The 27,500-nt window shown below is 37.7% G+C and overlaps 2 protein-coding genes across 6 annotated transcripts in view; one reads left to right on the top strand and one right to left on the bottom strand.

The window, feature by feature from the left end:
* Positions 1-11,651, bottom strand: part of LOC110462561 (RING finger and SPRY domain-containing protein 1-like) — a 53,821-nt gene extending 42,170 nt beyond the window's left edge. For all 4 annotated transcript variants that reach the window (XM_021516569.1, XM_021516555.1, XM_021516579.1 and 1 more), the window contains exons 1-11: positions 11,562-11,651; positions 10,857-11,298; positions 9,433-9,598; positions 8,101-8,233; positions 7,667-7,725; positions 6,727-6,793; positions 4,980-5,120; positions 3,108-3,118; positions 2,658-2,762; positions 1,073-1,216; positions 514-625 (exon numbers count right to left, since the gene is read on the bottom strand). In XM_021516569.1, the coding sequence (XP_021372244.1) occupies positions 514-625; positions 1,073-1,216; positions 2,658-2,762; positions 3,108-3,118; positions 4,980-5,120; positions 6,727-6,793; positions 7,667-7,725; positions 8,101-8,233; positions 9,433-9,598; positions 10,857-11,185 (1,267 nt within the window). In that variant the 5' untranslated portion in view covers positions 11,186-11,298; positions 11,562-11,651. The remainder of the gene's footprint in view (positions 1-513; positions 626-1,072; positions 1,217-2,657; positions 2,763-3,107; positions 3,119-4,979; positions 5,121-6,726; positions 6,794-7,666; positions 7,726-8,100; positions 8,234-9,432; positions 9,599-10,856; positions 11,299-11,561) is intronic.
* A 172-nt stretch (positions 11,652-11,823) lies between these two features.
* On the top strand, positions 11,824-22,704 carry LOC110462546 (uncharacterized protein C5orf49 homolog). Of its 2 annotated transcripts, XM_021516537.1 has the most exons (4): positions 11,824-12,030; positions 13,365-13,385; positions 18,763-18,882; positions 21,359-22,704. In XM_021516537.1, exons 1-4 carry the CDS (start codon positions 11,878-11,880, stop codon positions 21,500-21,502), a joined length of 438 nt encoding a protein of 145 aa, XP_021372212.1. In that variant the 5' UTR covers positions 11,824-11,877; the 3' UTR covers positions 21,503-22,704. The 2 variants fall into 2 exon arrangements, with proteins under 2 accessions (XP_021372212.1, XP_021372217.1); XM_021516542.1 differs by lacking the exon at positions 13,365-13,385.
* Positions 22,705-27,500: the final 4,796 nt, after the last annotated feature.

The following is a 27,500-nucleotide window of genomic DNA, read 5'->3' as shown; positions in this document are numbered from 1 at the left end:
AATGTTTTATGTGTAATCCAAACTAGAACAGATTTTGTCAAAATCCCTTCATTGGTTTAGAAGGAGACGATATTTGAAGATTTACCTCTTTTCCTCCTATTTGGCCCCACCCCTCTACCCCCATGGGAGCCATACCCTCTGTTTATACTAAATTAAGAACCCTTTGGCCAAAGATGCTCAATACCAAATTCGTTCAAAATTCACTAAGCCAGTAAGGACTAGTACTGCTTTAAAGGAAAAAGTTGACGGACGACAGACAACGGATGGACGGACGATGGACACTGTGCCATGGCATAAGCTCACTTGACCCTTTGGACTGGGTGAGCTAAAGAACATGCTTCACCTTGGTTATCACATTTAGGTGGTAGATTGTAAAAGACCCTGAGGTCAGGACACCTACACTAACTAGTAGGGTTAGTCCTGGGTGATGCTATACTGGCCTCCTCTCCTTTGGACTGGTCCACACGTAATTACCACACAACCTTGCCATTTTGAAGTAAGTGAAAGACTGACCTGGTTTCCAGCTCTTGTGCTCATGAGGTTTGCTGTCAGCGTTGTACCAGATCAGCTGTCGACAGCCATCATACGCCATAGAGTACTCATCATCTCCGATACCATATCCTTCCTATAACCCATATATAACATAGAGTCGTTTTTAACAATCACATTTATCAGTATTCTTTAACAAACAGATATCTTATCGTAGACAAACATCGTTTATGATAGCTTCTGGCTATGAGGCTACTACTAAGTTTGCAAACTTTAGATTAAGTAGACATGACAAGTTCTATAAGTGACGTTGTTTCTCAAGACAATTTCTACTGAATTGATGGAAGTGGTGGTCCTCAAATACAGATTTTACAACAAAAACAGAAAAGGGGGCCACACAAAACAGGTTCTACTTTAATGATAGATATGGTGGCCTCAAAACAAGATCTAGTTTATATTGTCCATCAAAAGTTGTGTCCCAAACCATGTAAAATGGGGTCTATATAAACAGAGACACCCAAAACTTCACCTAATCACGTAAGAAACCGGATCCACCTTGACCCTATGTATAAAAGTTACTTACATGGTTGAGAAAGCTGCTGTCTTTAGTAGCCCAGCCAATCTGCATCACACCATCTGTTATTATTGTAACCTCGTAGTACCAGATCCCGGAGTCCACCTGGAAGGTACAGCGCACACTCTCGAAGGACGAAGCATCACTCCTCGCCTGTAAACGAAACAAGCATGACAAGATTCACACACATCTACAAAGTGTTATTTCTGGGGGGGAAATCTTGAAACTCTTTATCAAAATAAAACTAAACAAGACAATCAATGAATTAATTAGTTGTGTTATTTTGAAGGAACTACACATATTACAGACATAACATGTGAAATTTGATTCTAAATTTCTATTTGTGTGTGTGTGCCAAATCCAAAGCACTAGGCCGTGTTTAAAAAATATGACATTGCATGCAAATAAATTGAAGACTATTTTCATTGACACAATCCTTCACAGCCTGTTGGTATGTTTAATCTAAGTCAGTGAGATCATTCATGTTAAATTAGCCATACTAATATATGCAGTTCTACTCCAACTATGAAAGTTTCTGAAAGTTGTACAGATGTAAACCTTACTTGGAGGGCAGATTTTTCTCAAATTTTATAACTATAATAAGTGACAAGGGAGGTTAAATTTAAAATTCATGTACAAATAATCCTTCTTCTATTACGGTATTCATCTTTCATGATCGACATGAAAAGAGTATATGGTCGCGATTACTGCATAACGGGAAATTTTCGACGCAGTTTAATTTTTCACTTTTTTCGCCATCCACAATGAGGACGAATTTATCATTATAGCAAACATTAGTCAACAATATAATAAACATTGTAACAAAATGTGAGAGGCGAAATTAACACAGTGCAAATATTGATTTATTGGCAAAGGGTGAAACTTTGACTAGATGAAAGTTTCCTGCACACAGTCTTGTGTTAGTTCTCTGGACACTTATAATTATCCCAAAAAAAACTAGGACATTTTATTCTTTAATAATTCACAACTCCATGTTTATAAAATATTTTTTTCTGTATATTTGATACACATCTACTAGTAATATTACTGAAAACTTCTGAAATCACCATTCCAGGGAATCTTCAGCAATTCAAAATCCAAGGGAGGTAAATCATGTTAAGATAAGTACAGTACTTACACCCTTACATAAATTTACAATACCAGCAGAAAGATTGTAAGTGTCAACAATGATTTCTCCCACATGATACGTATAGCAAATGTGTATAGAACTATAAGGATTTCTTTTGCCAAACATTTTATACAACATCAATAATGTATTTTTCCAGAGAGGGAAAAATTCTGCCTGCAAAGATTTGTTAGTGAGGGATATTCTAAAAGGGATAATCTTAAAACATTCTTTTGCTAGTAGATATGTGTTAGCTTCAAACCCTCCTTTACCAAATTTTCAGGCTACAGGTGGGAGAAAAAGTCAATCTTTATGTAGGTATGTGGGATTCGGAAAATCTACCATTGGGTCAGAACCTCGGGCAGAATATCCGTATCCCACATAGACCGGGTCTATCAATACTGTAGGTCAAAAGGACTTAATGTCCGACATATTTCTGACATCATCAGCTACAGTAGTAAAGCTTACCTCTGTGCCGTCTGGGGAAATCTTGAGGTATTCGCTGACATCATTACTATTTAACATCACATTAACAGCACTCAAATCCTCAGCTTCGTGGGAAAATTTGTGACCCTGAAATTTTAAAAACTTCACTACAAGCTTAAGTATAGCAGAGCGAGTAGATTTTGCTTTGTATGACAGTGTATCAGAAAGTCTCTGGGCTTAAAACATGCAACATATGTAGTTGTTCACTTATAGAATGAAAACAAAATTTGAAACTTTCAAAGGGTTTTCTGCAATGATCGACTTCATCAAACATATATATTAAACATCTTATTTTCCAAATATAGTAAGATATATGGCGAGACAAGTTCCCATACTCAGCAGAAAGACGTAGTTATTATCATTATAATTGGTACAATAATGTTACAGGTAACAATTGTTTCAATATCTCATTTTTTTTAAATGTATTATTACCTCCGTGATGACTGAACATTCCCAATGAAAACAGCAATCAGCAGCAGCAGCAGCAGGAAAGGAAAATAAGGAGAACATGACTTAATACAGAACATTTAAAGATGGAATCCAAACTCGTGAGATTGCATGGGTAATGTCTCCCATTCATCACGTGCTGCATACACAGAAACTGACATTTTTCTTTACAGAACTGGTCACCTTGAACTTTCACATACCATAATGCCATTGTCAGCCCCCCTCCCTCTATGAGAGCCCATACCCCTTTTTTTGGAAGAATTCAAATTATATAAACTCCCTCCCCATCCAAGAACTGACCAGGCCCGGTGAATGATTTACATACAGTACTTACACTTTAAAGCAGAGATTTATGTCTGGTGATGATGTCTAGACTTCTGTGAAGCGGATGAAACATTTGATAACCAAAGATCCAGCCACAATAGAAGTTTATTATACTGCAACCGTTGAAGTAGCACAACTTGTTTGATCATAACTCACATTTTATTATCATAACAAGAGGCCCAGAATGCCTGTATCGCTCACCTGGATATCTAAGCAATCATGGCAAAATATTCTCCTTATAAGATCCAAGGATATGGGCCAGACCCTAAGGCCAAACTTTGTAGCATATCTGTATTAGGTTGTTCATGCCAAGCACAAGTTTACCGGTATGTATGATTATGGGATGGGGATCTCAACTGTTTCCAAGCTGTGACTAAGAAACTAGGTCCCTAGGGTTGTGGCAAGACCCCAGGGTCAATTCTAATATCATGACAGCATTTGTCTCTCCATGCCCAACAATTGTATTTATAGTTTTGGGGTGGGGATCTCAACTGTTTCAAAGTTATGACCCAGGGGTTAAGTCTCCAAGGGTCAGAGGCAGATCCCGGGTCAATTCTAATATCATGACAGCATCTGTCTCTTTATGCCCAACAATTGTATATATAGTTTTGGGGTGGGGATCTCAACCGTTTCAAAGTTATGACCCAGGGGTTAAGTCGCCAAGGGTGGAGCCAGACCACAGCGCCATCCTGGAAACATATGTGCATTCTTCTCTTTACAGTCATCAATTGTATATATGGTTATAGGGTGGGGATCTCAACCATTTCCAAGTAATTAACTATTTTTGGCCCCCACCCCTTAGCCGTGGGGGTCAGCCCCACTATTTGTACAATTTTGAATCCCCACCTCCCATGAATGCTTCCGACCAAATATGATTTATATCCAGCGCATAGTTCTACAGAAGAAGTCGTTTATAGCAATATAGCCAAATTGACCCCTTTTGGCCCCGCCTCTCAACCCCCTTCGGGTTCATCCCCCCCATTTGTACAATTTTGAACCCCCTCTACCTAGGGATGCTTCCAGACAAATATGGTTGATGTCAATCTCTTAGTTCCAGAGAAGAAGTCGCTTAAAGCAATATAGCCAAATTACTCCCTTTGAGCCCCGTCCCTCAGACCCATCATTTGTACAATTTTGAATCCCCACTACCTAGTGACGCTTTCAATCAAATATGATAAATATCTATCGCATAGTTCTACAGAAGAAGTTGTTTATATCAATATAGCATTATTGTCCCCTTTGGTCCCACCCCTCAGCCCCCTGGGGGGTCACCCCCACCATTTGTAAACTTTGGAATCCCCACTACCTAGGGATGCTTCCTGTCAAATTTAGTCAAATTCCAATCAGTGGTTAAGAAGAAGAAATTATTGATGCATGGACGGACAACGGACGCCACGGTACGGACCAGGTGACCTAATAAGTGACCCATTTAATTAATTTTTAAGTGCCCTGGGCACTAATTACATCTCAGCTTACACAGATCTTTAAACCCGATTTATAGTAACTTTTGACCTGTCTGACTTGAGAACTTACAGAGATTATCAAGGCACCATTTGGCACAGAATCCCACCTCACGCTTCTGGTAGTCAGAGTTTTGCCACCATTTCTCCAAGTCCTCAATTTGATTTGGGGAGTTTCTCTGTAACGCTCGGTTAATTGTCGCTTTGTTTTCACCTATGGTGTATAAAATATACAATTTTAACGTTGGGTTTACAATGATTTCAGTATCATTAAGCATCATTATCATGTTTCCCTTTGTAATGCAATGAAAATGAATTCATTCAAATACTACCAGAATGACATATGAAACAATTTTATTATGCCCAGATAAATTTTAAAACTCCATCCCCAATAGTTTACATGTGATGTGCTGTTCTATAGAATGATTGTACTCCCAATAACGTGGTTACAGGGTCTACCTATACCTCAAGTTGTACTGCCAACAGTACAGAAACAGCAATACTGGGGTAAGTTAAGTCGAGTTAGTCAAATGAACTGCTTAAACACCCTGAGGAATGATAATCATTTGACTATATGTTGGCTTTAGGGCAGCTTTTTATCATGTGTGCAGTCTATAAACAAAGTTGTTTTTTAATTATTCTTATAGTCATCTTTTGATTATGTATATTACTTTATACTAAAAAAATAACCATAATGTCTTATATTGTTCAAACAGAAGGTTTGCCTTTCATCAGTAAAATCCATTTTCATCCTTCACATATGATAACTAGTTTTATTATACCTCTACTGAGTTTTCCCTATATAAAAACAATACGATAAAATCTGCTATTTCCCTTAAATCACTTAAATCTCTCCATCTGAGAGCTACTTCCTCCCCAAATTAGGACTACTCCCTGCAAAAAAAGACTAATCCCTGCCAGAAAGAGGACTTCTCCCTCATGAATATTTGTAGGCGGAGCTTATAAGATTTTCAACCAATGAAAACATTGGTAGGTGGGGCCTTCTCCGCGACGCTCGTGACGTCACATTTTCAGGACCAAATGACAACAGTGAAAATGGCCACCGATGACAGCCTTTTTTTGTTGTTAAGAGGAGTTACAGCAGATTTTGGACGCTAAACGTAACGTAAATACAAAAGCTGTTATAAAGACTGCAGTAAATTCACTTCAAACTTATTTAACAGAACGGAATGCCGGAAGCGTTGAAAATGAGGGTCAAGCAAGTTCAGAGGAGGTGACGTGTGTCCACGCAAGTCTTAAGCAGAACTTAAAAAAGTGGATTGGACTAGATATGGTAGGAAAACAGTCTATAAAAACACTTCTTGAATGCTAGAAATGAAGATAACATCAACGACGATGCATACAGTACTTCCAATTGTATTTTTTTCGCTCTTTGAATTTGTAAAAGGAAATCAATAAATTAATTAATTTGCCTTTAATAAGTTGTTTCGTTATAATAAAACAGTTATAGATTTGGTAATATGGGGAAATAGCAAATTTATGGTCACCCTTGGTGAAAAACTATTTCCCGAGGCGGCAAAGCCGTAGAGGGGAATAGTTTTTCACCTCGGGAGACCATAAATACCAATTCTATAACTGTATAATATTATGTTGTGTAGTTATATTCAGTGTAATGATAAATTCACCCCATTATAGCGGGCAAAAAAGACATAAGTTAAATTGCAGTCAAAATTTCCTGGTACATGTACAATGTATACATAATAATTAATCTTATGTGACTAGAAATTCAATTGTTCTTTCTTTACAACAAAAACAACAATGAATTGATTAATCTAGACTGCTTTTGTCTGTTTACTTACTGGTCTGTGCGAACTTCTCCAAAGCTACCAAGGAATGAAGTATAACTACAGGAGGTAGTGACATTTCCTGCAATGTAAAATGGGGTAGTCTCGAAAAATTGAAATGCTTGAAAAATGTTGTAGATGAGTTAACAGAAATGCATGTCTTGCATACTGTCATAAATGTTAAAAACATGCATTTCTAAGCTTAAATTTACATTCAAAGCAATAAAGAAAATTTATTTTATCTTCTAGATTATTTTCTTTTGGTTTAGGACACATTTCAAACAAAACTGTTGCAAATGATGTCAAGTGATTTCTGTATGAACGAGGTTGTGTTTTCTATGATTGATTACCATTTCCATCAGTTTAAAAATGTTGTCAATGTTGAAATTTGGCATTGACATGATTAGTCCCTGATTACCCTAACAGTATGATAGAAATATCTGAATAGTTTCTGATCAGAAAATTTACATGCGTAACAGTTCTCTGTATTGTACATTCCTTACATTATCTTTATTTGGTACGTTTATTTTAAGTCTGTACAATAGAAATGAAATGAGCATATAAAACATGACTGTTGTCCGTATTTTTATTGTCTGTTCTCCTTTTAACATGAAACCAATATGCTGTCAAATATTAGCACATGGAAATAATAAAATACCTGCATGACACTGAATTTCCAACAGGAGGGTGAGCGATTTCAACACTGGGTAATTTGATAGTAATTTGATAGTAATTTGATAGGTAGGCAAATATATTTTACACATTCTGGGTGTGTAAGTAAGCTGGGCAGAAATCTCAGTTTACATTTGTATCTACCAGTAAGTGTATTGTGAAAAATTACATAAAATGGCTTTAGGATCATTTGGGAAACGGGGCTCCGACCAAGACATCTTTCAGGCATATTTAAAAGTTCGTTGTTTTACTCACAACAAAGTGACAGTCCATCAATACTTACTAGATTCCTAAGTAGGTACTCCAACACGCGAGGTGTCAAAAGGGCAATACTGTTTGGTCCTGAAACAAGCAAGATGACTCACTTACTCCTAAACAACAGTTAAATTATTCATAAGTTATGTATTAAACATTTTGTCAACAGCAAATGAACATCATTAATATCTTTATTATCAAATTTTAAGTTTTAAATAACTGTATTACTGAATATTGCCGACCCTACTTCTACTGGCATAATGTTAAACCTTATTTCCTAAGCAAAAAAAGTTATTCTGAAATTTAGATTCTCATCATTTGGCAGTGAAAGAGTAAGTTTCAAGCAAATTATTTCTGTTCAAAGGAACAAAAAACACCTCCTGGATATAAGTTCTGCTAGTGGGTAAAAGAAAAATAATTCAGCTCTGCTGATCTGACCTAAAGAAAGTATTATAAGCTTACCTGCTAACTTTTCTGCTAAACAACCAAGGACAACTCCAATGTTTCTAGGTATCTGACAAAATTTCTTTTGGTTTTTGGCCCCTTGTTCTTCGTTGTTTAAGTTCATTTTTTCACATAAAACCAATGTCGTTTCCTAAGAATGGAGAAAATCAAACGAGACATTAATTTCTATTACAGTGTATATAACTAAAAAGCACAATACTTAATTATGTAAAAGCAGCTGGAATATTAAGTGTGTTTAGGTCAGAAGGGTCTGGATATACCACAGTATTCTGGACAGTTATCAGGGTTGTGTAGTACTTGTACTAATAGTAATACCCAACCGGGTATTAAATCGATCCCATGCCTTGTAATAGAGCAAGCTTGGTGTGAATCACACCGGGGCGATTTTAGTAGTAATTGAAAGCCAATGGTCCGCATCCATAAATAGGGTTGTAGTATGCACAATTTCTGTTGATATCCTGTATAACTTGAAGTTAACTCTGCCTTAAATGTCGTTATTATCAAGTTAACGTAGCAAGTGTAATCGAAATCTGAATTGACCGCCATGTTGGAAAGTTCATTTGTCTTCCGATATAGGTCAGACGTCTGTATATGGGTGTCATGACCCAAAATGGAAATTGTAGTAATCATGGCGGCATTAGTAGTAATACTATATTTGGCCATGCAGGTTATACATAGAAAGGATAATTGAGATAACATCACGCGTGATCTGTTATGACAGTCGTTTCTATTTTTTTCCCCAAGACAGACTTGGCTAATTTTGTGAAAGAGGTTTTTTTCATTGGTAGAGATGTTTTTTCAACACATGCAGTATTTTGATAAAATTATAATCATATGAGGCGTGAATTATATGTTATCTTACAGATTAGCATTATTGATTTTGCTCCATTAGTTGGCATAGGATTGCTTCGTAGCTCTGACGACGCAATATATAAAAAGAAAATCATGACGTCAGAAAGCTACGGTATCACAGCTAGGGTTTTGGGCACATATCAGGGTTCTTAACATATGTCAGAATACTCTGTTTTACCTTAATTGGTAGATGACATTCTGTTCACTTCCGTAGGAAGAGGACAATCTGTTAACCTTAGTTCAAAGAGGACATTGTTTTACCTTATACAAAAGAGGTCATGATGCTATCCTATATGGAAGAGGAAATTCTATTTAACATTAATAGGGAGTTAAAATTGAGAAGAGACTCCTCATGTTTGTCCTTTTGGGAAAAGAAAACACTTTTTTGCTAGTGGAAGCAGCCTGTATTCTGCGGCAAAAATAGGCAAAATAATTACTGACTCTGTGTTACCTTAGGAGGAGAATATTCTTTATTACCTTAGTTGGGAGAGGACATTCGTCCAAGAGCAGAGTAACTACAGCTGGGCCCAAGGGATCCTCTATAGGTATTGAGTGGATGAGAGAATTGACCATCTGTAACCATCCACTCTGTGACTCAGACACTTCCTGTAGGTACAGCATAGCCTGAGGTGGCTCCCTCTCACTGTCAACATCAACGCATGTCAAAGTTACTACTGGTCACAGACTAAACGTCAACATAAATTACCTTATTAACACTAAATTCTCTCTTCATCAACACTCACTCTTACTGTCACCATCAATACTGGTCACAGACTAAACGTCAACATAAATTACCTTATTAACACTCAATTCTCTCTTCATCATCACTCCCTCTAACTGTCACCATCAATACTGGTCACAGACTAAACGTCAACATACATTACCTTATTAACACTAAATTCTCTCTTCATCATCACTCACTCTTACTGTCACCATCAATACTGGTCACAGACTAAACGTCAACATAAATTACCTTATTAACACTAAATTCTCTCTTCATCATCACTCACCCTGTCACCATCAACACTGGTTACAGACTAAACGTCAACATACATTACCTTATTAACCCTAAATTCTCTCTTCATCATCACTCACTCTTACTGTCACCATCAATACTGGTCACAGACTAAACGTCAACATACATTACCTTATTAACATTCATTTCTCTCTTCATCATCACTCACTCTAACTGTCACCATCAATACTGGTCACAGACTAAACATCAACATATTTTTTTGTGTTGGCCTGTATCACGTTACACTAGCAGTACTAAAATCATCAGTTAATGTTGAAGGTGAGAGTACCCAAACAATAATTTTGGTAATTCATCAGAATTTCAGCAGATAAGTTACATCTATGTAAGGTTTTATCAAAGGAAAAGATTGATAGGTGTTCTTATCAATTAAATAAGCTCCTGGGCTTAGTTGATATGCAGATACAGAATGCCCTGACGTCACCAATTATCGTTTCTATTTTTTGCAGATGCCAGAACCCAAAATGGATCAAAACTTGAATATGCTTCCAATTAACAAACCATTGCTGGTATTTCAATACTTTATAGTGATTTTTTGTAATTTGCTTAAATACAGGAATATGTATTTCTATTGTCCGAGCTTACTATTGTCCAAACCAGAAAGCAGTCTTCTGCTCCTGGGTGATTTTTTTAGCAATATAAGCAAACAACTAATTTTTAAGTTTGAAAGACATATTCCTTTGCTATTCAAGCTTTTAAATTAATCATCTGTTGCCAATAAAACAATAACAAAGAAAGAGCAGTTATGCATTCCTATGTTACAAAATTAAAAGTATTTTTGAGATATATGATTCATCTTTGGTACTGATTTGATTTGGGTCCCCACTCCTGATACTACATGTACATGTATAACCCCTTGTTTACATACTTATCCACCAGAGAACGGATCACTGAGAGAGTTTCCAGCACAAGTGCATCCACCGTTTTCACTTCTCTCCAACCTCCTGAGGATGTTGACACGTGGGTGCCAATTCTTGCATCTGTCTGCACTGACTGCTGTCCCCTAGTACTTGTCTCCGAAGACATGAGACTTGACACGACATTGCTCCCCCTTCGGTTGTCTATAGTGTTGGTCTTATCTTTACAAATACATGCTCCCATCTTCCACACCAATGACTGCAGTACTTGTTTCAGCAGTCCGTTATGTTGTATTGCACTTGTGACAATGCTATGCACTATCCAAAATGTTACAATCATACCATGTCTTATTTATCGTGAGTCTAATAATATCTTTTGTGTTTTGTTTTTCAAGTTTGAGGTTCACAAAAGCAATTTCCTTGGATGCCCATGGCAATTCTATTGTTTATGATCTGAAAATGATAAAAAGCAGGACACTAATCATCAAATAACTCGTAATAGATAATGGCATGTAAATATTTATAACAACACATCACAACATAAAAATACAGAATAGATATACAAATGCAGAGTGTTAATGTAAACAGGAAGGCCAGAAAAAATCTTGATGTGACAATTGTGAAGAAATAATACACGGAAAATCATTTAAGTACAATTATAAGAGCCCTAACATTTCTCAATTATCATATTTAACCGATAAAAAGGAGATGATCACCTGAATGTCACACGATATTGTAATAAACTGGGTTTCCCAACTATCTGCTCGATGTAGGAAGAGAAACTAGTTCGACGTCGTCCATATTGGTATGACGAGAAGCATCATGGGAAAATGGTTTAATTGTCAATTTTATTATTATTAATCGGAATAATATACTTTGAACAACTATTGAATATACTAAATCTGCTAAATATATGAGGACTTGTTGCACTAAATAAACATTTTGAACAGATTAAAATAAATTATTGCGGGCACCTGACAACGGAAGTTGACATCGGCCATATTGAATTTACTCTTGCTGAAGGGAAAAACGATGGCAGAATCAACAGAACGTCAACTCGAAGTCCAAACGGACACCAATCATTTCACTCTCAAGGGAAGATCATGTGAAATGTCCGCGTATTCATTTATACCTACTAAAAGAGAGGACCCTCCTGAAAGAACTTGTTTCAACACCCCTAAAGATGTATGTGATCTTTTTAACTTGCTAGTATAACGTTACAGTATATTGTTTAAAAGAAAGAAAAAACTTCAAGTAGAAAAATTGACTTGTTCCATAAAAGTAATGCTTGACAGATGAAATAATTTTAATCGTTTTAATTGTGTTAACTTGAATTTCAATGTGATTTTCTTCTTATTGTATTCAGTTGTTCAGCCCTTTGGGAAAGTGCAAGATCATCTGAGTGAGTCCACAGATACTTGCTGTTATATGATTCACAAAAGTTAAATGAAAGGAAACTTTTTCATGCCAATGTTAAGAAGTGTTTCATTCTTGTCAGCAAACAACATATTGCTGTGATTCCAATGATCCGATCCTTTTTTTTCAAAATGTTGATGGAGTGGAGATAGCTTATTTCCGTTGTTTGTTAAACTTTTTTTTTATTAGAAATTTCATATCTTTACAATGCTTACGAACCTTTCCAATTTTTCATGTGGGAACTACATGTACTGCATTGTAAAATCAAACAAAAAAGATGACCCAATGTCTTATGGTTTTCAGATGAAGTGGAAAATGTGAAACGGAAACACACTGGTCATATATACATGTGATAGGTCATTTGAGCATGCATCTTCCCTAGCCAAGTGTTCGCTTCGTATACACTCCACTTACCCTTGGCGGATATAGCCTATATCAGCCAAGGGTAAGTGGAGTGTATACGAAGCGAACACTTGGCTAGCGAAGATGTTGAGCATGTGGCTCAGGTGATCTAGTTACAATGGTCCATAACTGACAAATAACAGAATTTTAGGTTTGAAGCTTTATAGAATTTGAATAAACAGCAAAATGTAGGAGATGTACCTTCCAAAATAGTAAGACACAAAAAGTACATGTTATCTGTATTTTATTGTGACTCTGAAATAGAAATCACTATTCAGAAATGATAGGAAAGATGGAGCTGCTACGTATCCCTGATGACGACTGGCCTAGCCAGCTGACACATGTTAACTATAGTTAAACTTCAATTAAATCTAGATGTTGCTGCTTCATCTTTCTATTATTTGTATTTACCTTCCTTGATGGAGCGCTAGTGAATAGTGTTACATACCAGGTTTCCATCACAGATTCCCACAACAACCCACTTAGACCCACGACAATCAGGACATTGGTTCGCTTTTTATAATCATTTCCATATATTAATAGGAAGTCACCCTCAATACTCCAGGAAGTATACTACACATGTTTGAAGCATGATATTATTAAGAAAATGTCCTTTGATAAACACATATTTATTGTATAACAACTTGGAATGGTTATATCAGTATCTATAAAACAATCCAATTTGATGCATTATTTTCCAGGTAGCCTTTGCTGTGGCAGAGGTAACATAGCCCTATACACAAAACAGTATAGTGTGTGTCAGTTTATATTGTTACCAAAGCTTTTTATTTGTTTCTGGAATGAAAGGACTATGTAAGGTTTGGGCCTGTTATGGCCCCAAATGCATCATAATTCAAAACCTTTAAATGAACTTTGAAATGACTGTTTCTTTAATTTCAAATACTTCCAAAATACTATTATGAAAATATATATTTATATTTCTAATTATTGTTGCCATGGTAACAAGTTCAAATTTGCATAAATCAGAAAAAAATGAATATTCAGTGAATATTGTGATATTTTGCATAGTTTTTCTCCTAGAAACTATAGAGCGCATGCTTGAACAAACTTAATATCAATGGATATTGTGTAGGCACCTGTAATACATCTTTAGGAGAAATATAAAGTTTGTTCAAGAGTGTGCTCTATAGTAACTAAGAGAAAAACTAGGTGAAAACCTGTCAAAATTGACTGAATAATCAAATATCAATAATTTATGCAAATATGACCTGGTTACCATGGCAGCCAAAATTGAAAACACAAATAAATGTTAGCATAATAGTACTTGGGAAATAGCCCCAAAAAGGCCCAAACCATACATAGCCCTTTTGTTGCTTAATTTGCATGTGCTTAAATTGCTTTGAAAACCAAAATAATTTGCTTTGCATAACAGTTATACATCAATGTAATGACATTTTTTTAATTGTTTGTTATTCCCTATTGTTGTTATTTTCTATGTAACATCCCAGAGTTGCATGTAAGAAATGATGGGATAAGTAAAGATAATCATCATGTATCAATAAAGCAGTTCACTAATTGTTTGGTCAGGGTGCATGCTCCAGGTTATCATTTTTGTGTTACTAATTTTGTTTTTTGGATTTCAAAATATTTGTTATGTTGAATCAATGCTAATTTGGACATGTTATCATTCATTAATTGTTTGGTGACATTTTGCAGGTGTACACAAATTCAATTTCCTAGCATTACATATACATGTTGTCATTACCACTGTATATCAATTATGTGTATATTAACCTTAATGTCTTCTTCCAGAGAAAAATAGAAAGGGGTAATGTGGTATTAAGTGAAATGTTAAATGAAATGAAATTTGATATTAAGTGAAATGTAATATAAAATAAAATGTGATATTAAGTGAAAAGTTTGTGTATTAAAAAAGAAAATGTGATATTAAGGGGGTGTCATATAAAAGAAAATGTGATATCAACTGAAATATTATACAAAAGGAAATATGATTTCCTTGCACTCCCACTGGCAGTATCTGGCTGATGTCTCATACTTTTACTGACAAGTGTCTGACTTGTTTCTCATGCTCCTTCTGACAGTGTGGGTCTGGTGTCTCCTTCTCCTTCTGACAGTGTGGGTCTGGTATCTCATGCTCCTACTGACAGTGTGTGACTGGTGTCTCATGCTCCTACAGACAGTGTGTGACTGGTGTCTAATGCTCCTACTGACAGTGTGTGACAGGTGTCTCATTCTCCTTCTGACAGTGTGTGACTGGTGTCTCATGATCCTACTGACAGTGTGGGTCTGGTGTCTCATGCTCCTACTGACAGTGTGTGACTGGTGTCTAATGCTCCTACTGACAGTGTGTGACTCGTGTCTAATGCTCCCACTGACAGTGTGTGACTCGTGTCTAATGCTCCTACTGACAGTGTGTGACTGGTGTCTCATGATCCTACTGACAGTGTGGGACTGGTGTCTCATGCTCCCACTGACAGTGTGTGACTGGTGTCTCATGCTCCTTCTGACAGTGTGTGACTGGTGACTCATGCTCCTACTGACAGTGTGTGACTGGTGTCTCATGCTCCTACTGACAGTGTGTGACTGGTGTCTCATGCTCCTACTGACAGTGTGTGACAGGTGTCTCATTCTCCTTCTGACAGTGTGTGACTGGTGTCTCTTGCTCCTACTGACAGTGTGTGACAGTTGTCTCATGCTCCCACAGACAGTATCTGACTGGTGTCTCTTGTCCCACTGACAGTTTCTTGCTTGTGTCTCATGATCCTACTGACAGTGTGTGACTGGTGTCTCATGATCCTACTGACAGTTAGGATCTGGTGTCTCATTCTCCTTCTGACAGTGTGTGACTGGTGTCTCTTGTCCCACTGACAGTTTCTTGCTTGTGTCTCATGCTCCTACTGACAGTGTGTGACTGGTGTCTCATGCTCCTACTGACAGTGTGTGACTGATGTTTCATACTCCTACTGACAGTGTGTGACTGGTGTCTCTTGATCCCACTGACAGTGTGTGACTGGTGTCTCATGTTCCTACTGACAGTGTGTGACTGGTGTCTCATGCTCCTACTGACAGTGTGTGACTGGTATCTCATGCTCCAAATGACAGTGTGTGACTGGAGTCTCATGATCCTACTGACAGTGTGTGACTGGTGTCTCATGCTCCTACTGACCGTGTGTGACTGGTGTCTCATGATCCTACTGGCAGTGTGTGACTGGTGTCTCATGCTCCTACTCAAAGTGTGTGACTGGTGACTCATGCTCCTACTGACAGCGTGTGACTGGTGTCTAATGCTCCTACTGACAGGGTGTTACTGTTGTCTCATGCTCCTACTGACAGCGTGTGACTGGTGTCTCATGCTCCTTCTGACAGTGTGTGACTGGTGACTCATGCTCCTACTTACAGTGTGTGACTGGTGTCTAATGCTCCTGACGACAGTGTGTGACTGGTGTCTCATGCTCCAAATGACAGTGTGTGACTGGAGTCTCATGATCCTACTGATAGTGTGTGACTGGTGTCTCATGCTCCTACTGACAGTGTGTGACTGGTGTCTAATGCTCCTACTGACAGTGTGTTACTGTTGTCTCATGCTCCTACTGACAGTGTGTGACTGGTGTCTCATGCTCCTACTGACAGTGTGTGACTGATGTCTCATGCTGACAGTGTGTGACTGGTGTCTCATGATCCTACTGGCAGTGTGTGACTGGTGTCTAATGCTCCTACTGACAGTGTGTGACTGGTGTCTATTGCTCCTACTGACAGTGTGTGACAGGTGTCTCATTATCCTACTGACAGTGTGTGACTGGTGACTCATGCTCCTACTGACAGTGTGTGACTGTTGTCTCATGCTCCTACTGACAGTGTGTGACTGATGTCTCATTCACCTACAGACTTTGAGTGACTTTTGTCTCATGCTCTTAATGACAGTTGATGACTATCTCATGCTCCCTTTGACAGTGGGTGACTGTTGTCTTGTGTTCTTAACGACAGTATCTAGCCAATGGTTTTGTGTTCTTTTTAATGTATGTTGATTTATGACATACTACTTTTCAGAAAGACAGCTGTTGCATATTACTTTGTGTATTGCTTGCTAGTAAATACATGTACTTGTATACTAGCAGGTATCCAAGCTTTACATTAAAAAAATGTTACACATTCAGTTATACTAGGCGAGACAACTAGCAGGTATCCAATCACATTCAGTTATACTAGGTGAGATAACTATTAGGTATCCAATCACATTCAGTTATACTAGGCGAGACAACTAGCAGGTATCCAATCACATTCAGTTATACTAGGCGAGATAACTATTAGGTATCCAATCACATTCAGTTATACTAGCTATAGGCGAGACGTTATACTAGGCGAGACAAAAAAAATCCTAGACGTTTCTGATGCAAGCATTTAATATATGTAACTTCATAATGAAAAAAACTTATGCAAGTACATGCATGTATTAGTAGCTTTGTTACTAATCATGTTAGAAAGAGCTAGTTAAATGAGTCATGAAAATGGTGGAGGGAATAGTGTTATTGAGTCAAAATAATGATGGATGTGATAGTTACATAGAGCCATGTGATGGTTGGAGGGGATTTTTAGTTACATTAAGTATAACGGTGAAACTAAGAGTATCGGGTAACATTAATTCATGAGAATGGTGGAGATGGTAGTTACATAGAGCCATGTGATGGTTGGAGGGGATGACAAGTTACATTAAGTATAACGGTGGAACTAAGAGTATCGGGTAACATTGATTCATGAGAATGGTGGAGATGGTAGTTACATAGAGCCATGTGATGGTTGGAGGGGATGACAAGTTACATTAAGTATAACGGTGGAACTAAGAGTATCGGGTAACATTGATTCATGAAAATGGTTGAAATGGTAGTTACATAGAGCCATGTGATGGTTGAAGGGGATGACAAGTTACATTAAATATAACGGTGGAACTAAGAGTATCGGGTAACATTAATTCATGCGAATGGTGGAGATGGTAGTTACATAGAGCCACGTGATGGTTGGAGGGGATGACAAGTTACATTAAGTATAACGGAGGAACTAAGAGTATCGGGTAACATTGATTCATGAAAATGGTTGAAATGGTAGTTACATAGAGCCATGTGATGGTTGGAGGGGATGACAAGTTACATTAAATATAACGGTGGAACTAAGAGTATCGGTTAACATTAATTCATGAGAATGGTGGAGATGGTAGTTACATAGAGCCATGTGATGGTTGGAGGGGATGACAAGTTACATTAAGTATAACGGTGGAACTAAGAGTATCGGGTAACATTAATTCATGAGAATGGTGGAGATGGTAGTTACATAGAGCCATGTGATGGTTAGAGGGGATGACAAGTTACATTAAGTCAATCAAATGGTGGAAGGAAGAGTATCAGGCAACATTTAGTCATGAGAATGTTGAAGATGGTAGTTACACTAAGTCATGTGAATTGGGGGTGAAAGTAACATTGAGTCACAATAATATTGAAAAGTGTGTTACATTGAATGAAGAGAATGGTGGAGGGAATAGTCACACTGTGTCATGAGAACGGTGGAGATGCTAAATGATCTAACTAAATTGAATCATAAGAATTATGGAGGGGACAGTTTCTTTGTGTCGTGATGGAAATTAAGATTCATTGAGTCATGAGAATGATAGGAATGATATATACAAATGTATATATATAGAAATTTGTGCTTGTTTGGCTTTGAAAATTGAATATTCTGTGTGCACTCAATCAAACTAATACATAACCATTTTGATGACTAACAATATACAACAAAGGTGGCAATATCATTGTTCTTTAATTTGTGTAGTTTGTTGCAGTGAATGTATAGATAGAGTGAATGGAAGTACAGAATATTTAGGAAAGCTTCGTATATAAACCAAAATGTAGGCTGGGTCCTACTTAATGGTTTTATGTTATTTGAACCTGATACTTTCATACAACACACAGTGGTTGGGATAGAGATAATCCAACTAGACTAAGAGATCAAATCTATTAACTTCGTTTTCAATTTTTAGTGCATTATTTACCTTATTATTCCTATCTAGATATATGTTTCAACGTTATAAATAGGTGCTTTTTGTAAATAAATGTTTTGTTTTATGTTCAGGAGAGATACCCATATTCAACATATCAGAGACTGTTTAGAAAGCAAGATGGATTCAACAATAAATTGCATCGAGATGACAGAGAACATGCCAAATCTCGGGGGCTCAAGGTCAACGATGAGGTAGGCCACTATACCCTTACATCTTACTTCCTTAGTATTGTATTATTACAGAATGGTGTGTTAACATGCAAAGTTTAAGGTTAAGGTCACAATAAGGGGCTCAAGGTCAACGATGAGGTAGGCCACTATACCTTTACATCTTACTTCCTTAGTATTGTATTATTACAGGATGGTGTGTTAACATGCAAAGTTTAAGGTTAAGGTCACAATAAGGGGCTCAAGGTCAACGATGAGGTAGGCCACTATACCTTTACATCTTACTTCCTTAGTATTGTATTACAGGATGGTGTGTTAACATGCTAATGTTAAGGTTAAGGTTAAAATAAGGGGTGAAAGGTCAAATAATTGTTATGCTTGTCTGGGTCATAACAATGCATACAATTCCCGTATCAATACTCTCAAGATTCAGGTCACTAAGAGGTCAAAGGTCAAGTTATAATTGTGATGCTTGTTTATAGTCATAAATTATCTTAGGATAAAACTTAACTTATGGATTTCTACCCATCCTTCTTTCTGTATCGGAATTAAAGGCAGGGTCAGTTGCAAGGGTGAAAGGTTCAAATAACTGTAATGTTTGTCACACAGTGCTGTCAAAGATCAGAAAATTATTTCATCAAACATTGCAACCTCTGAAACAGTTCAATGTGTGTGTGTGTTCTTTGTTTTTACGAAACTCGATATGTCATTACACTGGAAAAGGGAATCCACATTGCTTTACAAAACTTCAGTGTACTTATCTTAACAAAGAATATATTACCTATAACATCACCTAGTTATTAGAGGCCATTTTACCAAGCAAATGTCTTACCTACATACTTTATCAGTTTCGAACACATAGATGAAAAGGTATTTTTTTCATTGTTTTTAGCTCACCTGGCACGAAGTGCCAAGTGAGCTTATGCCGTGGTGCGGCGTCCGTCGTCCGTCCGTCGTCTGTCCGTCTGTCCGTCGTCCGGCGTCAATATTTTACTTTAAACGACTTCTTCTTAATAACCGAAAGGCCTAGGGTGATGATATTTGGCCAGAAGCAAACTGGGATGAAGGGCTACCAAGTTTGTTCAAATAAATGACCTTCATCTATTTTCAAGGTCACAGGGGTCAAATATGTTAAAAACTTTAAACAACTTCTTCTGAATAACCAAAATGCCCAGGGTGATGATATTTGGCCAGTAGCATGCTGAGATGAAGGGCTACAAAGTTTGTTCAAATGAATGACCTTCACCCATATTCAAGGTCACAGGGGTCAAATATGTTAAAAACTTTAAACAACTTCTTCTGAATAACCAAAATGCCCAGGGTGATGATATTTGGCCAGTAGCATGCTGAGATGAAGGGCTACAAAGTTTGTTCAAATGAATGACCTTCACCCATATTCAAGGTCACAGGGGTCAAATATGTTAAAAACTTTAAACAACTTCTTCTCAATAACCAAAATGCCCAGGGTAATGATATTTGGCCAGTAGCATGCTGAGATAAAGGGCTACAAAGTTTGTTCAAATAAATGACCTTCACCCATATTCAAGGTCACAGGGGTCAAATATGTTAAAAACTTTAAACAACTTCTTCTGAATAACCAAAATGCCCTGGGTGATGATATTTAGTCAGTAGCATACTAGGATCAAGGGCTACCAAGTTTGTTTAAATGTATGACCTTGAATCATATTCAAGGTCACAAGGAGCAAATATGTTTAAAATATTTCAACAACTTGTTCTGAATAACCAAAAGGCTCAGGATGTTGATATTTAGTTAGTAGCATATGCTGGGATCAAGGACTACTATGTTTGTTAAAGTGAATGACTTTGACTTATATTCAAGGTCACAGGGGTCAAATTTGTTTAAAATCTTTAAACAACCTCTTATGAATAACCATGGGTCCCAGGATGTTTATACTTTGCAAGTTGCATCCTGAGATGAAAGCCTATACAATGTGTTCAACATAATGACTTTGTTCGACTTTCAATCACAGGGGTGAAATGTTTAAAAAAAAAATAACAGGGTCTTTTGAACGAATTTTAATCATAAATACTGATATTTTGCCTGTAGCTTTATTTTAGATCACTTTTAAGGTTACAAGTGTGAGTTTTATACCAGGTGAGCGATGCAGGCCCATTGGGCCTCTTGTTTAACAACAAAATGTAGAGCCAACGCCTTGTGGTTGTAGATGGGTTGATCAGTGGGGCGCTTCACTCCGAGAGTGGATACCAGAAGGCAGGACGATTGGTATCGAATAGGTAAATGTAATGGGCAGGGTTCTAATCACAACACAGCTCAGGCGTCACCAGGTAGTGGGGTTTTATTGGCCGATTGGTTTAGACTCTTAAAGCGAGTCTTCATCAGGACCAGGACTCGCTTTCATATCTTTATGTATGTTTGGGTCCATTAAGAGACAGTTTCAAGTTAAGATGCCTGTGATAACTGCATGTGGAGGCATGTTTTGTATTTGTGCACAGTTCTCATTTGTTTATGGTTTTACAGGAGAAGACAAAAGAAGTACCCACCCTAGCTTCCTCTGACTACGGGCATCGACTGAGCATGTGTGCAGACCATCCCGACAGGAAGCATGTCCGGATCGCCCACGTTAAATCAGAGTTCTACAGGAGGAATGGGATCACGTCCTGAACACTCCTGTTCTGATCGGTGCTTCCAGCTTCATCTCAGACATCATTGGTTGTGCAATTCATTCCTAGAAGACATAGTTTACTTATTCAAGGTCGGCGAAGATATGACTACTTTATCTACAATTCTAAAAGACAAGGTTAATTAATTATCTAAAGTTAATCCTGGCTATCATACCTATAATAAGAACCGGATGATATATCTAAGGTTATAGAAAGTGGGTTTATCTCAGGCCAAAGAAGGGGTATAGCTTACTTAAATTTGGTGGTAGAAGCTAGGCTGACATTTCTACAGTGACAGGTATATGACTAGTTTATCTAAGGTGATACTGTGATAGGTGAGGCTTACTTAGGTAAGATCGTAGAAGGTGTAACTATATGAAGTGTTCATGTCAAATATCTACTCATATAAAGTAGGTGGTACTGATGTTACTTCATCATTTACATGGACATCAAGTCTGATAATTGTTGTAGAGCAGATTAACATGGTATATACACCTAACTGCTCAGGCCTAATATAACAATGTTTACCAGTGTTATAGAATTACAATATACACCTAACCACTCAGGCCAAATATAACAATGTTTACCAGTGTTATAGAATCACAATTTACAGCAGTATTCTTGAAAATTAGTGCCCACATTAATTCGGAAATTTAATTTTTTTAAACTTGTTAAATTATTTTATTTTGACAATATTGCATATATACTGTAGTGTATTTTTTAGTGGAAATTTTGTATATAGCAGAACTTGTTAATTATGTGTGGTTGACTTCATACATTGGATGTCTCTGTCTCTACAGACTGTGGCACAAGTAAGGATTGTACCGCGGGATCTTTTTTGTATAGTTAGCATTATGAATCCTGACAATATATTGTGTGATTTAATAATATGGATGTGATATTCCTGTACATCAGCTTTAAATCCTGGGCGACTATTTCTTATAAAAAATATCTGACTTTGTGATGATTAGTTGTTGAAGACATCAGCTTTAAACACTGAGAAACTACAAACAATCTATCTCCTGTTAAAACGTTTGACATTAGTATGCGAGTTAAATTTTACTTCTGATATCAAACAGACTTAATTACATGCAATAAGAGAGAAATGATAACATATCACCTGATGTTACAAAGTGGAACCCATTGTATATTTTTTACCAACCAATTACTGTGATAATAAAAGACAATATTGTTTATCCATAATATCAGTGGTCTGTGTTATTTATGCAACATTCATCTTGTAATTATAGCATTACCAAATATACAACTTGAGATTGACAAGTCAAGAAAATAAAATCCTTTATGTTGATGGGTTGATCACTGGATATATTTACGGGTTTCTGCACTTTATAATATGATAGACTGCCAAATATCAATTAACCTGACCTCTAAAGCATTAAAAGAGTTTTATATTGACCCTTTTTTCTATATACATGAACTGGACAAAACGTATGACCTGGCATAATTTTTCAAGTATACAGTACAAGTATTTGAGTTGTGCTGATGATGCCAACTGAATGGTACCTATGTCACCCTCATTTCGCAAGTGAAATTGAACTGTTGAGGATAAGCTTGCTGTGCGTGAGGGTACAGACACTAGGAGTGAGTGTGACTAACTGACTGGTCAGGCTACATCTGTGTAGAATGACTCATGAGAAGATATTTCAGAAATTGTCGGCCACGCAAGCATCACAATAATGACAGGAATTAAATCTATTGCTTTGGGGTTGACCTTGGGGATACAACCAGAGTTATGTGTGCATACTAATGATCTAGGCGATGTATTGTAGTTCTAGATAGTATGATTCTTGGTTAATGTTGTTTAAAGGTTTAACACTTTTGATTTGACCCTTATGACCTTGATACACACATGGAGGCACATCCTCAAATGACCTTGGCTGTTGATAGGATGTTAAACAAAATTAAACCAAGCCATTATGACCTTGAAAGTAGGTCATTGTAGAAGGTTCCTATAAGACAACCAGTGAAATGTTGATATGTGATGTTTGAATGACTAGTGTGACATGTAGTCACTTTCACAAGACAAATGACCATTAAAGCATATGTACACAAAGTTGTAAATATGTACGTCTTGGTAATATATAATTGACTTCTATTCGGCTACACTAAAGCCTAAGTACCTTGAATACATTGGAATATTCCAATGCTGACCAGTACCATCACCAGGTGGATGGTCCTCCTTTGTAAGATGTTTCGGCACTTATCCACGACGTCCTCCAGAGGTGCGCCGACTGGGTTGATCAGACCCAGCCAGGGACTGGTCTGCTCTTGCTGCTGCTGGTTGGTATTGCAGCTTGCTGCCATGTTGTTGCTACAGCCTCCTGCATCATCCATCAAGTCTTGTGATGTCCTGTGTTGTGGCGCCGTGTGACTAGCACTGTTGGTGTCCACACCACAACCCTTCTCTCTTTCTCCATATCCAGTTGGATGCTTTCTCTGCTCACATCACCCACCAGCTTCTTCAGCTCTGTCCCTAGCATCCCCAGCAACCTCAATTAAAGTCCTCCATAGAGATTGGCCAGGGAAATCCCCAGATTCCCACCTCAACTGGCAGGCACCATGCCTTCCAACCTCGTTGTTGGCAGTCCTCTTCCAGTTGCTGGTACTTTGTCCTCTTTCGCTGATGTGCCTTCTCTATCCTGTCCTCCCATGGAACCGTCAGTTCTACCATCAAGACCTGCTTTGAGTTCCAGGACCACAACACAATGTCTGGGCGGAGTGGTGTAGCAGCCACCTCTGCTGGGAAACCCATCCTCTGATGGATGGTTGCCCTCATTTCCCAGTCTCCTGCTGTTGTGAGAATCCCTCCTCCCTCCGAGCTGTTCTCCCCTTTGGTTCCTGCCTTCACGAAATTGACAAACTTTGTACCCTTTGCCACTGCACTTTTCTTCCTTCTGGCATTGTTGGGGCTCTCTGCTTTTTACTTGAGGACCTGGTCATGGTGCCATGTGTACCTGCCATCTGTAAGTGCGACTGTGCAAGATGTTCGCACATGTTCAAAATTTTGGGTCGTCCGCAGAGTCCACATGCTGCATTGTCCCTCAGTCCCCAGGTGTGTAGGTTTGAGGGGCTACGTAGCATGTCATATGTTGCCTTTAACAGAAAGCCAAGTCTGTTGTTACATATATATGAAATGGCGAATCGTTTTGAAAAAAATTATTGGTGTAATGTAAAATGTAAAATGCCTAAAAACTGGTAACATAAAATCAATGTCAATTTAGCTATATATATATGTTGTTATTTGTTATATAGCTTTGTCAAAAACCAAGGAGATTTTTTGTTCTCTTTCGAAAAACACTCCATGCTAGCAATAGATCATGACTTTAGGCTTCCTGGTTCCTCACAAAAAGCTGCTGTTCTAACGGATTTGATCCATGTGACTTTGCATATCTGTCAAGGCCATTTCTTTTCACAAATTTGTAACAAGAGGCCCAGAGGGCCTGTATCGCTCACCTGGATACCTAAGCAATCATGGCAAATATTCTCCAAATGAGATCAAGGGAATATGCCAGACCCCAAGGCCAATCCTTGTAGTATATCTGTATTAGATTTATTATGCCCAGCAATTTTATGTATGGTTATAGGGTGGGGATCTAAACTGTTTCCAAGCTGTGACTCAGAAACTAGGTCCCTAAGGTTGTGGCCAGACCCCAGGATCAATTCTAATATCGTGACTGCATTTGTCTCGTTTCAAAGTTATGACCCAGGGGTTAAGTCTGCAAGGGTGGGGCAGACCCTGGGGTCACCTCTAATAGCATGACTGCATTCATCTCTTTATGCCCAACAATTGTATATATAGTTTTGGGGTTGGGATCTTTTTAGAAGTTATGACCCAGGGGTTAAGTCTCCAAGGGTGGGGCAGTCCCCAAGGCCATCCTGGAAGCATATGTGCAATCATCTTTTTATACTCAGCAATTGTATATACGGTTATAGGGTGGGCTCTCAACTGTTTCCAAGCTGTGACTAAGAAACCAGGAGGTCCCTAGGGGTTCGGTCAAACCCCAGGGTCTATTCTGATATCATGAATGCATTCGTCTCTTTATGCCCAGCATTTGTATATATAGTTTTGGGATGGGGATCTCAACAGTTTTAAAGTTATGGCCCAGGGACTATGTCTCCATGGGTGGGGCCAGATCCTTGTGCCATCCTGGAAGCAAATGTGCATTCTTCTCTTTATACTCAGCAATTGTATATATGGTTATATGTTGGGGATCTCAAACATTTCCAAGTAATACACTTTTTTTGGCCCTTCCCCTTAGCCCGGGGAGTCAGCCCCACCATTTGTACAATTTTGAATCCCTGCCTCCCATGAATGCTTCCGACCAAATATGATCTTTATCCATGTCATAGTTTTACAGAAGTCCTTTATATCAATATTGCCAAATTGCCCCCTTTTGGCACCGCCCCTCAGCCCCACCATTTGTACAATTTTGAATCCCTGCCTTCCATGAATGCTTTTGATTAAATATGATTGATATCCAGTGCATAGTTCTACAGAAGAAGTCGTTTGTAGCAATATAGCCTAATTGCCCACTTTTGGCCCCGCCCCTCAGCCCCACAATTTGTACAATTTTGAATCTCCACCACCTAGGGATGCTTCCAGTCAAATTTAGTTGAATTTCAATCAGTTGTTAAAAAGAAGAGGTCGTTTAAAGAAATTATTGATGTACGGACGACGGACGCAACGGTATGGCGTAAGCTCACCTTGGTCCTTCAACCAAGCTATATAACTATATATCATGACTGTTATCCGGCATTCTTCTTGCCAAATATCGATCACCCTACCAATTTTTGATCATTCAGAAGTCTTTCAGTTTTTTCAAACATATTTGACCCTAAATGTTACCTTGAATATGAGTCAAGCCAGGCAGTACAAGCTGAATATCTTAGGCCTCTTGGTTACTTAAAAGTTGTTTGAAGTAAAAATTAAAAGTTTATGACAACCAGTGATCAGCTAAATAAAAGATTAATGAACACATTCAAATGTGATAACTGGATATATATGATTGACAGGCAAGATGCATTTCTACAGGTATCCTGCCTTGACAGGAGGGGAACTGATGAGTTATGTGATTGACATAACGAGATTCTATAGTGCCCCCCACCTTCACAGGTTATCGCGAGTAGGCACAAATAATCAGGGGTCGACACTAACACTAGTCCGCTAGTCCTGGACTAATAGATTTCAGCAAGGACTAATGAAACACCTTACCTAACTGGTCCTTTGGACTTGTGAAAAATATGATTATAAAATAAGAATGTTCCTTTTCAAAATTAAGAAAATTGCTTAAGATAAGATATGTTGCGTGATAATTGTCAAAATTCTCCTGAAAATTTACCATATTTTTATTGCAGTAGTTATTTTAATTCCCCTACAGTCGATTACTTTTGATGTTTTTTTGCTGATGTTTCCTTATCAGAAAATCCTGGACTTTGACGAAGGTAAAGTAAATAATATATTCAACTAGTCCTGTGGACTACCACGCAAAACAAGTTAGTGTCTAACCCTAATAAGGCAGTCAAATTTATTTGAAAGTGAAAAAGGCAAATAGAAGTATTTGGAAATTTTACTCCAACAAGTCTTTAGTTCAGTTTATTTACTTAAAAGACTGGTAATTAGTGTACATATCTGTGAAATTTGGAGTAAAAACGACATCACTGAAGTATTTTACGATTCCGTCAACCTTTTAGTTTTTTTCCAGTTATACATGTATTAACACTTATATTGCTTATTAAACGTTTTCTGTGCTTTCTCTAACTATTTTACACAGTATAATGATTGGCGACATCTTTACTATTAAACTATAATTTGCACAAAAGCTGTGTTTAGGACATGGGTTGTAATTTTTGGGCACATGGCAATTCTATAATGCCCCCATTGACAAACATGACATGGTGCTATTCCATTGTGTCAACTTCATAGGTAGGAGATGGATAATTTATGACTGACAGACGTAGTGTGATTCTATTGTGTCAAC

Source organism: Mizuhopecten yessoensis, unplaced genomic scaffold, assembly GCF_002113885.1.
Source record: "Mizuhopecten yessoensis strain PY_sf001 unplaced genomic scaffold, ASM211388v2 scaffold1461, whole genome shotgun sequence".
Lineage (NCBI taxonomy): Eukaryota > Metazoa > Mollusca > Bivalvia > Pectinida > Pectinidae > Mizuhopecten > Mizuhopecten yessoensis.
Note: the sequence above shows the minus strand (reverse complement) of the source record. Positions and strands in the feature narration are given on the sequence as shown.